The following is a 12,248-nucleotide window of genomic DNA, read 5'->3' as shown; positions in this document are numbered from 1 at the left end:
GGCCCTGGGAAAGAGGAGTGTGCTCCCCTCCCAGGAGCGGCTGCTCTTCCTCAGAATCAGAACTACTCTGGGATTCTATGGGCTCAGTGTCCACCCTGACACATCTCCCCTGAGAGGACAAGATGTCCCAGCACCGCAGCACACCACACCTTTATGCCCTATTTCCCTGGTTTGCTTGGCATGTACTGTTTGAATGGACATTACCCCCTGAATGCCACCAGTTCTCCCTGATGTGTACTACTTGGGTAGCCGCTCCACAAACTTTGTCCAGATGTCCTTGAAAGCAGCAAGCTTGTCAGTAGCTCTACGAGTCCCTCTTGTTGCCTTATTATCAAACCTCATGAGCCTTGTGATGTTATCATCTTATTCACTGGAGATTGATCTTTCCCCCAGCATATTACAATCAGCATAACAGCAATGGATTTTAGTTTTCAGTGTCACAGTGTCTGGGTGTGGGAGGGGTATCCTGCTCTTGCTGGCATGCAAAACAGCCTAAGATCACTTGTAGTTTAATCAAAAGGGCATGGGGCACTTTGTGCTGCAATAAGTTCCATTGCCAAGAACACCACAATAGTAAAAATCTTTGTGAGATAATCTTATGTCCCAGGCATGTTTTGGTTTATAGAAAGAAAACTTTAAAAAGCAGGAGGCTGAAATTTGGGAACATTGTTTACTACCATGCAGGTGACACACAAGCAGGACATGAGTGCAACTGCATCCTCCCACCCATATTCCCCAGGACTAGTGGCCACTGATAGCCTTCTCCTGAAGGAATTTGTCTAACCCCCCTTTGTTGTTCAGTCGATCAGTCGTGTCCGACTCTTCGTGACCCCATGGACCATAGCACGCCAGGCCTTCCTGTCCTGCGCTCTCTACCGGAGCATGCTCAAGTTCATATTCATTGCATCAGTGATGCTATCTAGCCATCTCATCCTCTGCCGTCCCCTTCTCCTTTTGCCTTCAGTCTTTCCCAGCATCAGGGTCTTTTCCAGAGAGTTTTCTCTTCGCATTAGGTGGCCAAAATATTTGAGCTTCAGCTTCAGTATCTGTCCTTCCAATGAGCACTCAGGGTTGATTTCCTTTAGGATGGACTGATTTGACCTCCTTGCAGTCCAGGGGACTCGTCAGAGTCTTCTCCAGCACCACAGTTTGAAAGCATCGATTCTTCGGCGCTCAGTCATCCTTATAGTCCAGCTCTCACAGCCATACGATGCTACTGGGAAAACCATAGCTTTGCTTATACGAACCTTTGTCGGCAAGGTGATGTGTCTGCTTCTTACTATGCTGTCTAGGTTTGCCATAGCTTTCCTCCCAAGGAGGAAGCGTCTTTTAATTTCATGGCTACAGTCACCGTCTGCGGTGATCTTGGAGCCCAAGAAAATACAATCTGTCACTGCTTCCATTTCTTCCCCTTCTATAGGCCAGGAAGTGATGGGGCCAGATGCCATGATCTTAGTTTTTTTAATGTTGAGTTTCAAACCAGCTTTTGCACTCTCCACTTTCACCCTCAACAAGAGGCTCTTTAGATCCTCCTCGCTTTCTGCCATTAGGGTGGTATCGTCTGCGTATCTGAGGTTGTTAATTCTCCGGGCAATCTTAATTCCGACCTGTGATTCATCCAACCCGGCATTTCTCATGATGTACTCTGCATATAAATTAAATAAGCAGGGTGACAATATGCAGCCTTGTCATACTCCTTTCCCAATTTTGAACCACTCGGTTGTTCCATGTCTGGTTCTTACTGTTGCTTCTTGACCTTCGTACAGGTTTCTCAGGAGACAGGTAAGGTGGTCTGGTACTCCCATCTCTTTAAGAATTTGCCACAGTTTGTTGTGATCCACCCAATCAAAGGCTTTAGCGTAGTCAATGAAGCAGAAATAGACATTTTTCTGGAATTCTCTTGCTTTCTCCATGATCCAGCGAATGTTGGCGATTTGAACTCTAGTTCCTCTGCCTCTTCGGAACCCAGCTTGTACTTCCGGTAGTTCTCGGGTCACATACTGCTGAAGCCTAGCTTGTAGGATTTTGAGCATCACCTTGCTGGCATGTGAAATGAGCGCAATTGTGCGGTAGTTTGCACACTCTTTGGCATTGCCCTTCTTTGGAATTGGAATGTAAACTGACCTTTTCCAGTCTTGTGGACACTGTTGAGTGTTCCAAATGTGTTGGCAAATTGATTGCAGCACTTTAACAGCATCATCTTTTAGGATCTTAAATAGCTCAGCTGGAATACCGTCATCTCTGCTAGCTTTGTTGTTAGTAATGCTTCCTAAGGCCCACTTGGACATTAAGATCTTTCCTGTATAGTTCTTGTGTATTCTTTCCACCTCTTCTTAATCTCATCTGCTTCTGTTAGGTCCCTGCCTTCTTTGTCCTTTATCATGCCCATCTTTGCACAAAACGTTCCCTTGAGATCTCCAATTTTCTTGAAAAGATCTCTAGTCTTTCCCATTCTATTGTTTTCCTCGATTTCTTTGCATTGTTCATTTAAGAAGGCCTTCTTGTCTCTCCTTGCTATTCTCTGGAAATCTGCATTCAGTTGGGTATATATTCCCCTTTCTCCCTTGCTTTTCGCTTCCCTTCTTTCCACAGCTACTTGTAAAGCCTCATCAGACAGCCACTTTGCTTTCTTGCATTTCTTTTTCTTTGGGATGGATTTCGTTGCTGCCTCCTGAACAATGTTACGGACCTCCATCCATAGTTCCTCAGGCACTCTGTCTATCAGGTCTAATCCCTTAAATCTATTTGTCACCTCCACTGTATATTCATAAGGGATATGGTTGAGGTCATACCTGAATGGTTAAGTGGTTTTCCCTATGTTCTTCAATTTAAGCTGAAATTTTGCAATAAGAAGCTCATGATCTGAGCCACAGTCAGCTCCAGGTCTTGTTTTTACTGACTGTATAGAGCTTCTCCATCTTTGGCTGCAAAGGACATAATTTTGATTTCGATATTGACCATCTGGTGATGTCCATGTGTAGAGTCGCCTCTTGTGCTGTTGGAAAAGAGTGTTTGCTATGATCAGCGTGTTCTCTTGGCAAAACTCTATTAGCCTTTGTCCTGCTTCATTTTGTATACCAAGACCATGCTTGCCTGTTACCCTGGTGATTTCTTGACTTCCTACTTTAGCATTCCAATCCCCTATGATGAAAAGGACATCTTTTTTTGGTGTTAGTTCTAGAAGGTGTTGTAGGTCTTCATAGAACCGATCAACCTCTGCTTCTTCGGCCTCAGTGGTTGGGGCATAGACTTGAATTACTGTGATGTTGAATGGTTTGCCTTGGATTCGTACTGAGATCATTCTATCATTTTTGAGATTGTACCCCAGTACTGCTTTTCCCACCCTTTTGTTGACTATGAGTGCTACTCCATTTCTTCTAAGGGATTCTTGCCCACAGTAGTAGATATAATGGTCACCTGAATTAAATTCGCCCATGCTTGTCCATTTTAGTTCGCTGATTCCCAAGATGTCGATGTTCAATCTTGCCATCTCATGTTTGACCACCTCCAGCTTACCTTGATTCATTGATCTGACATTCCAGGTTCCTAGACAATATTGTTCTTTACAGCATTGGATTTTCTTTTCACCACCAGACACATCCACAGCTGAGTGTCCTTTCGGCTTTGGCCCAGCCGCTTCACTCTTTCTGGCGCTACTTGGAAATTCCCTCTGCTCTTCCCCAGTAGTATATTGGACACCTTCCGACCTGAGGGGCTCATCTTCCGGCGCCATATCTTTTAGCCTTGTGATACGTTCCATGGGGTTTTCTTGGCAAGAATACTGGAGTGGGTTGCCATTTCCTTCTCCATTGGACCACATTTTGTCAGAACTCTCTGCCATGACCTGTCCGTCTTGGGTGGCCCTGCACGACATAGCTTATGGCTTCAATGAGTTACGCAAGCCCCTTCGCCACAACAAGGCAGTGATCCAAATTCATAGCCATCACTATGTCTTCTGGTAGCAAATCCCATAGTTTAAATATGCATTGTGTGAAGAAGTACTTCCTTCGAACTGTCCTGAATCTCCCACTCATCTCCTTCATGGGATGACCCCTTTGGGTTCTAGTCTTATGAGAGAGGGAGAAAAATGTATCCCTATCCACCTTCTCCATACCATGCATATTCTCCACACCGTGCAGAATTTCTTATATTTCTATCATGTCTCCCCTACTTGCCTTTTTTCCAAGCTCAGCAATCCCGGCTGTTCTAACCTTAGCTCAGGATCATCCCCTGAGCACATCTGAAAAATGCACACTGGTGCTAGTGGTCGGGTTTGGTCAGCAGCCAGGCGGGCTGGCTCCGTTGCCACCCTAGGGGTTTGTAATCTTTTTAGCAGTTGCTCTGTAGGGTGCTCTGGGTTGAAAACAGTTGCTCCCTAAGCTGGGTTTGTTGTAGAGCCAGCTGTTGTAGAAGCCATTGCTGTTCTTGTGCCTGTACTTTCGGATGGTTGGCCCAACAGGCTAACCAGACTGTGGGTTGGGGGATGTGATGCCCTCCCACTACGAGTCATTGCCCGCATTCTCCACCAGTGTGAGGGGCATATTAAAACCATCCTCTTCCATAGCCTCCATCATTACTGGAGTCCACAAGTAAATGCAGTCAGCTTATTATTGTAAGTCTTTCCCACTAGTTATAGCACTGGGTACTAGTAAACATATAGACTAATATCTCAGGATAAGAAATTGGGCTTTCCTCCCTCTCTTCCTGGCTTCAAACTATGAACACGTCCATCCCTCTCTTTAGATGTACTGGCCTTTCAGGTGGCAACACTTCATGGTTTTCCCTCAGTGGATGTTGTCTGTTTCTTGGGAAGTAGCTCTCCAGACGAAGCAGCAGGTGGGACCCTTCAGGTGCCTCAGAGAGCGATGCTAAATCCAGGGTTTCATATGCCCGAGGACTTCCTGTGGCCGCCAATGGGGAATTTCCAGGTCTCCAAGCAAAGGAAGCCCTGGGAGGTGTTTGCAGGTGTGCCGCTGCTCCAGCATCTGCCTTGGGAGTGATTGCTGGGAGATGTTTGCAGGAGAACTAAAAGCCCCCAAACTCCGCTCTGTTCTGAGGGGTGTAGAAGAGAACCATGAAAATTCACCAGCTATCTGAGGGGGTGCTGTGATTTCCAGGTAAGGCACAGTCTCCCGATATATGTAAGGACCCCCCTGTCAATGTCTCTTGGGCAAGCAGCTCTTCCTCCTTTCCTTCAAGCCAGGAGATGAGGTCAGATTTGGATATGAGAAGTCCTTCTTTCAAAGTGCCAAATGACACTTTCAAACAAGAAAGCCACCAGTGACAGGCCAGGATGCCCCCGGAATCCCCCATTTGGTGTCTGCTGGTTGCCCAGGTCGGACTGAGCTACCAGATGGGCCGTGGTGTAGTGGAAGAGAAGCCAGCACTGTCTCCCTCACAGCCGCATCTCAGCGCAGGAAAGGGCAGGCTCAGCCTAGAGGGGCACACCCACCACGGCCATCCCGCCACCGCCACAGGAGAGCCCCCTCTTATGGGCCTGACACAGGACCCACCCCACAGGTAGGGACTCCCCTCTGCAAGCACCCCCTGAGCGCTTGTCAGGCTGGAAGACGTCGCCCCGGAACGCCCAGGTTCGCCAGCAGGGCCCGGGCAGGCGCAGCAGCCACACAGGGCCCCTCGGCCGCATCCTTACCGAGCAGCAATGGGAGAAAGAGGAACGCGCCTCCCACAAGGCAGGGACACCCGCGCCGCGTGCTCTTGGCCCTCTGGGCCGGGGCTGCGGGGCAGAAGCTGGGCAGCCTCCCTCGCCACACGCTTCCAGGGAAGGAACTGGGGGGCGGAGACGGCGCTCCGCCTCAACCGCCCTGGCGTGCTTCGGATGCCCTGGACTGCAATTACAGAATGCGGCGGCTCACCTGATTAAAGGTGGCCGCCGGCAAGATCACATCACTCCAGTGCTGAAGGAGTTGCACTGGTTACCAGTTGTTTTCCAGGCCACATTCAAGGTGTTGGTTTTGACCTTTAAAACCCTGTATGTTTCCAGCCCAGCCTATCTCAAGGAGCGCCTCCAGCAGCACCAGACAGGCCGCTTAACAAGATCAGCCTCGGATGGCCTTCTCTGTGTCCCATCAGCCGGGACAGCTAGGCTGGTGGGGACGAGGGAGAGGGCCTTCTCTGTGGTGGCCCCCACTCTGTGGAACTCCCTCCCTAGGGAACTCCGCCATGCCCCCTCTTTAATGAGCTTCCGCCGCGCATTAAAAGCGTGGTTGTTCAGGCAGGCACTTGGGGTGGGCTAGGGTATTTTGGAAAATATTTTTATGGTAGAATGTTGCTGTTTTAAACTGTTTTGTTGTATGTTGTACGATTAATAAATTTAAGAAATAGATAAGTTCCCGCCACTCCCGGCCAGCAGGGCCAGTTAAGACTGCCACAACCCATGGCTGGTGGCCACGCGGGCTGGGCGTGATGGGAGCTGCAGTCGAACACGCCTGGAGGGCGCCGGGTCGGGGAAGGCGGAAGCGAACCGAGGGGGTTTCTGGCAGGCGGCGCGAATCTCTGGGGTTCCACAGGGCTCTATTCTATCCCCCATGCTGTTTAACATCTACATGAAACCGCTGGGGGAGGTTATCCGGAGGTGTGGGCTGAGGTGCCATCAATATGCGGATGACACCCAGCTCTACCTCTCTTTCTCATCAAAACCAGGTGAGGCAGTGGCTGTTCTGAACCAGTGCCTGGGCACGGTAATGGACTGGATGAGGGCCAATAAACTGAAACTCAATCCAGACAAGACGGAGGTACTGTTAGTGGGTGGTTCGTCTGCCCGGCTAGGTGATAATCAACCTGTTCTGGAGGGGGTTGCACTCCCCCTAAAGGATCAGGTTCGTAGTTTGGGGGTGCTCTTGGATCCAGAACTGTCACTTGAGGCACAGGTGAACTCAGTGGCACGGAGCACTTTTTATCAGCTTAGGCTGGTATACCAACTACGCCCTTATCTGGACAGAGAGAGCCTAGCTACAGTTATCCATGCTCTGATAACTTCTCGTCTGGATTACTGCAATGCGTTATACGTGGGGCTGCCTTTGAAAACGGTCCGGAAACTTCAGCTGGTCCAAAATAGGGCAGCAAGATTGTTAACAGGGACTGGCCTGCGAGCTCATATTACGCCAGTACTTTTCCAGCTGCACTGGCTGCCGGTCCATTTCCGGGCCCGATTCAAAGTGCTGGTGTTAACATTCAAAGCCCTTAACGGCTTGGGGCCAGGTTACCTGAAGGATCGCCTCCTCCCATATGTGCCTGCCCAGACCCTAAGATCATCCTCAGCGGTCCTTCTCCGTGAGCCCCTGCCAAAGGAAGTGAGGCGGGTGGCTACTAGGAGGAGGGCTTTTTCTGTTGTGGCACCCTGGCTCTGGAATGAGCTCCCTAGTGAGGTTCGCCTGGCGCCTACATTGTACTCCTTTCGGCGCCAGGTGAAGACCTTTTTATTTTCCCAGGCATTTTAGCTTTCTAAATTTTTATCTTTGCTGTTTTAAATCTGTATTTTAAACTCCTGTACTGCTGCTAGGTTTTATTGTGGTTGTATTGTTATATTGTGGTTTTAATGTTCTATATATTTTAAATTGTTTTATTGTGTGTTGTTTGGTTTTAGTTTTTGTTAACCGCCCAGAGAGCTTCGGCTATTGGGCGGTATAGAAATAAATAAATAAATAAATAAATAAATAAATAAATAAATAAATAAATAAATAAATCTCTCCCCTTCGCGGCTGCTGCTCCAGGAGGAGGGGGAGGAGCCCCCCGGCCAGCAGGCCGCCTCCCCGCAGCCGCGCGCGGCCTCCCCTCGGCAGTCCGGGGGTTAAAAGAGCAGAGCCGAGTTCCTAGCGCGGCCGGCGTGCCGCAGCGGCGGGGGGGGCGACCGGAAGCGCCCCGCCCCCGCCTTCCGGAAGGGAAATCCGCCCGGCGAGGCGTCATGGCCAGAGAGGCGGCGGGGCTGCCGGGCTCGCGAGGTAGGGGCGGGGGCGGCAGCCCTGCTTCGCGGGGGTCGGGGGGAGAAATAATTCCCCGGGCGGGGCGCCCGCGACGGGCTCCGCGCGGCGCCAGGCGGCGCAAGGGCTCGTCCCCCCGGCGCCGCCCCCGGCCAGTGTGCGCCCGGGCCCCTGAGGCCGGCATCTCCGCTCGGCCCGCGGCCGGCCTCCCTCGCCGGGCGCTCGTGCAGCGGAGAGGACACAGGAGGAGCCCTGCTGGGTGCGCCCAGGGCCGATCTGCTCCGCAGCCCGTTCGCGCAGCGGCCAACCGGCCGTCGACCGGGACCCCACAAGCAGGGCATGAGCGCAGCAGCACCCTCCCACCCATGTTCCCCAGCGCCTGCTGTGCAGAGGCGCACTGCCTCGGGTCTTGGAGGCAGCACGTAGCCACCAGGGCTAGTAGCCGTTGCTAGCCTTCTCCTCCAGGGATTTGTCTGACCCCCTTTTAAAGCCACCCCAGTTGGTGGCCATCACCACATCTTGTGGAAATGAGTTCCGCAGTTTAACTGCATTGTGCGGAAAGGCCCTTCCTTTTATCTGTCCTGAATCTCCCACCAGTCAGCTTCGTAGGATGACCCCGGGTTCTAGTATTTTGAGAGGGAGAAAACTGGGGCCCTAACCACATACCTGCCACAAGTAACATGATGCGAAGCCCTTTTTTTTGTATGGGTGGACATATAAGCATTAAAAATCAAAATTTGCAAATGCTAACAACATCAGGTAAATTTTGCAAATGCTCCAAACTGGTGAGATAGCAGTTACTCTTCAGTGTTCGCAGTCATATTTCCCTATTTTGCCTATTCCCAAAATGAGTTTGGGATTCACCCAATTTGTACCTGTGGTGGCAGAGAAACTCTTGGTTCTTTGCTTTCCAGAGTACCTCTAAATACCTTTGAAGATGATGGGACGATGTAAAAGCTAGAAATGCTAGAAAACAATATTTTAGGACCAAAACCCTTGCACTATTATGTTGTTGTTAACCCCATATGCCCAGAACTCAGGCAGGGCCACTTTTCTTCAAATGGGCCATTTGCTGGAACAGATATCAGAATGTGGTTTCTGTGGACGTTTTGTGGCTTATTGCATCCCAGCCATGGAGTTCTGTGTCACTGGTGAGTTTGGTGGATTTTGCTCATTCAGAACTGGCCCTTCCAGGCCCTTCTGTTCTGTTCCGGATATTCTGGGCATTATGGGATTAATAATGACATAATACTGTGAGGGGTTGGGTCCTAAAATATTTTTTTCTAGTGTTTCTAACACATGCCCCTATTTTTGGCATGGTTTCTTTTAATATAAAGGGGCCGTTCTGGCCCATTCCGTTCCACCTTTTACACTGTCCCGAAGAAGGCTGTATTTGGGGAAAACCCGTTGGGTATGTTAACTCCCCTCAATGCATTCTGTTTCTTAAAGCTTCCATTGTGTATATGGGTAATATCCACTGGGGCGGGTGCATCCAGCCCTGCTGTGCCCTTCCAGAAACCAGCCTTTTCACTTGCGTCAGGGCTTGCCATCGGAAGCGCTACATCACGGCTGCGCGAGGATTGGGGCTGCCTGTGCGCGCACTACCCCTATTGGCTCCTATCCTACCTCTTTCATTCAGCAAATGTTAGCGCAGGTGGCACAAAAGGCAGAGAGGGGAGCCCCTCATTGTGGGGTGGGTCCCATGACCATACGAGGGGGCTCTCTGTGGACGTGGCGGGAGGGTCTAAGCGGGTGCTTCTCTCTAGGCTGGGGCTTCCCTTCCCTGGGCTGAGGTATGGATGTGGGGGAAACTGTGCAGGCTTCTCTTCCCCTACACCGTTGCCTGTCTGGGCAACCAGCAGACGGCTAATGATGATTCCAGGTACATCCTGATTTTTCTCCTCTGAATACTCTGGGATGAAGCCAGGAGGGAACCCTCTGGCTGCAGGGGTGGTGGGAAGACAGGCTGGTCTTTTATTCCTTCTCCTGAACAGAAGCAACGAAGGGAAGAAATTCACATAGTCTGCAAGAAAACCCTTTCATGCACTTCAACCTTTCAAGACCTGGCACCCCCCAGATGTGTCGGACTACAACTCCCATCATGCCCAGCCAGCGTGGCCACCAGCCATATGTTTTAATTGACTGTGCTGACTGGGAATGATGGGAATTGCAGTCCAACATAGCCAGAGGGCACCAGGTCAGGGAAGGCTGAGTTTTCACGTCACAGCTGTCTTCATTGGAAACTCCAGACGGTTAGAGGCTCAGTGAAAGGAGGCAGCGTAGCTTCTGCCTCTCAGTCCCACTCCCAAGGGTTAAACCCTGGTGTTCCCTTCCTTTTGAGAGGGTGAAAGGCTTGTTTCTGTTGTTTTTCTTTACTTGCCAGAAAGGATGTGGCCAGACAGGAAGTATGTCCCTGGCTTTTCTGTCTGAGACATTCTGGCTAAGCCAAGCATTCCTGCACTACTCATTTCCAGCCTGGAAGGGATTCAGGGGTTCTTTGCAGATAGGGGAGCCCCTGACTGTAGGGGTCCCATGATCATAAGAGGGGCCCCTCCTTTGGAGGTGCCTGGATAGTCTACAGAGGAAGTGTCATGTGGCATTTCTGAATAACGTTTTCAGTCATGGGTACCACAAATAACATCCACGTTTTTGTTCTCCCATGAAGAAGGGCCTTGGATGCCCAAATCTGACCTCATCTCCTGGGATGAAAAAATGGAAGAAGAGCTGCTTGTCCAGGAGACATTGACAGGTGGGTCCTTAGATATATCGTGAGACTGTGCCTTAGCTAGAAATCATAGGATGCCCTCAGACAGCTGGTGGATTTTCATGGTTCTCTTCTGTGTCCCTCAGAACAGAGTTTAGTTTGGGGTTTTTTTAGTTCTCCTGCAAATATCTCTAGCTATCCACTGCATTCCTAACGGCACCTCTCTCCTCAGAGCTCTTTCACGTTATCCTGCATGCCTTGCCAACGTTAAGGTAGGACTAGTGCACTGTGCTCTGTGTGGGGCTGCTCGTGAAGAGGGTTCTTATACTGCGGCTGGTGCAAATTGCTGTTGCCAGGTTGGTGTCAGGAATCCACTGCTGAGAGCACTTTACTCCCGATGTTGCTTGATGTTTACTATGACCACAGGAAACACCTGAAAAATACTGAATCACTTAATTGCTCCAGCTAATCCAGGACTGTCAGCACCGACCAGCAGTGGCTCTCCAGCATTTCAGGCAGGATTCTAGGGTAGCCTCTCCTCTGTCCAGGTCCAGGACCAACTGTTCTAGGTCACAGTCATTTAGGGCATCCAGAAATTTAACCTCTTCGTTGAGCCTGGAACATGCATGCATTTATCCACTCAGTGTGGGGGTAATTGAAGTCACCCATTATTGCAACACTTCCTTGTCTGGAGGCCTCCCTGGTTTTGTTTTCCATCTCAAGATCACCCTGAGCATTCTGGTCTGGGGGATGGTAGCACGTTGCTAGTTCTAAATTAGTTTTGGAGTCCAGTATTCTCACCCACGGTGCTTCTGTGGAAGAGTCTACCCCTTTTAGGGGTTCTAGTCCGCTCAACACTATGCCCTCTTTGACGTGCAGAACAAACCCCCTTCCATTACGCCCTTCCCTGTCCTTCATGTAGAGTTTATATCCAGAGATGACCATATCCCACTGGTTCTCTTTCCATTCCACCAGGTTTCTATAATGCCCACTATAGCCAGGTTGTCCAAGATCTCAAACAGAGGTGATTTCCAGCTCTGCTACACTGGGAATCCTTTTCCCAGGAGATTCTGGGAGTCAAATCTGGAAAGTTATGTGTGCAAAATATGGGCTCTGTCTCTGAGTGATTCCAGGCAGCAAAATGCGTGGATGCAATTAAGCATGAGCAGTGGGGTTAGTGTGCCCGAAGAGCTTGGGACACTTTATTGCCATGCCATTTGCTTATTGTTATTTTTTCCCCCAATTAATTTCATTTCTATACCACCCAATAGCTGAAGCTCTCTGGGCGGTTCACAAAAATTAAAAGCACAAAGCACAGCATAAAACAATATACAATATGAATGCTTAAAACCACAATATAGCAGTACAACCAGAATAAAACCTAGCAGCAATGCAGAGATTTAAAATAGAGATTTAAAACACCAGAGCTAAAAGACTAGAAAGCTAAAATGCTAAAATACTGGGAGAATAAAAAGGTCTTCACCTGCTGCCAGAAGGAGTACAATGTAGGTGCCAGGTGAACCTCTCTAGGGAGCTCATTCCAGAGCTGGGGTGCCACAGCAGAAAAGGCCCTCTTCCTGGTGGCCACCCGCCTCACTTCCTTT

The 12,248-nt window shown here is 49.8% G+C and overlaps 1 protein-coding gene across 1 annotated transcript in view; it reads left to right on the top strand.

Moving 5' to 3' along the window:
• The first annotated feature begins 7,918 nt into the window (after positions 1-7,918).
• Positions 7,919-12,248, top strand: part of LOC146356261 (uncharacterized) — a 37,589-nt gene continuing 33,259 nt past the window's right edge. The window contains exons 1-2 of the mRNA XM_084831277.1: positions 7,919-9,822; positions 10,606-10,689. Coding sequence (XP_084687403.1) covers positions 9,354-9,822; positions 10,606-10,689 — 553 coding nt within the window. The 5' untranslated portion in view covers positions 7,919-9,353. The remainder of the gene's footprint in view (positions 9,823-10,605; positions 10,690-12,248) is intronic.

The sequence above is a fragment of the Heloderma suspectum genome, chromosome 2 (genome assembly GCF_057233095.1).
Source record: "Heloderma suspectum isolate Gila_16-S chromosome 2, 16-S_ref, whole genome shotgun sequence".
Classification (NCBI taxonomy): domain Eukaryota; kingdom Metazoa; phylum Chordata; class Lepidosauria; order Squamata; family Helodermatidae; genus Heloderma; species Heloderma suspectum.
Note: the sequence above shows the minus strand (reverse complement) of the source record. Positions and strands in the feature narration are given on the sequence as shown.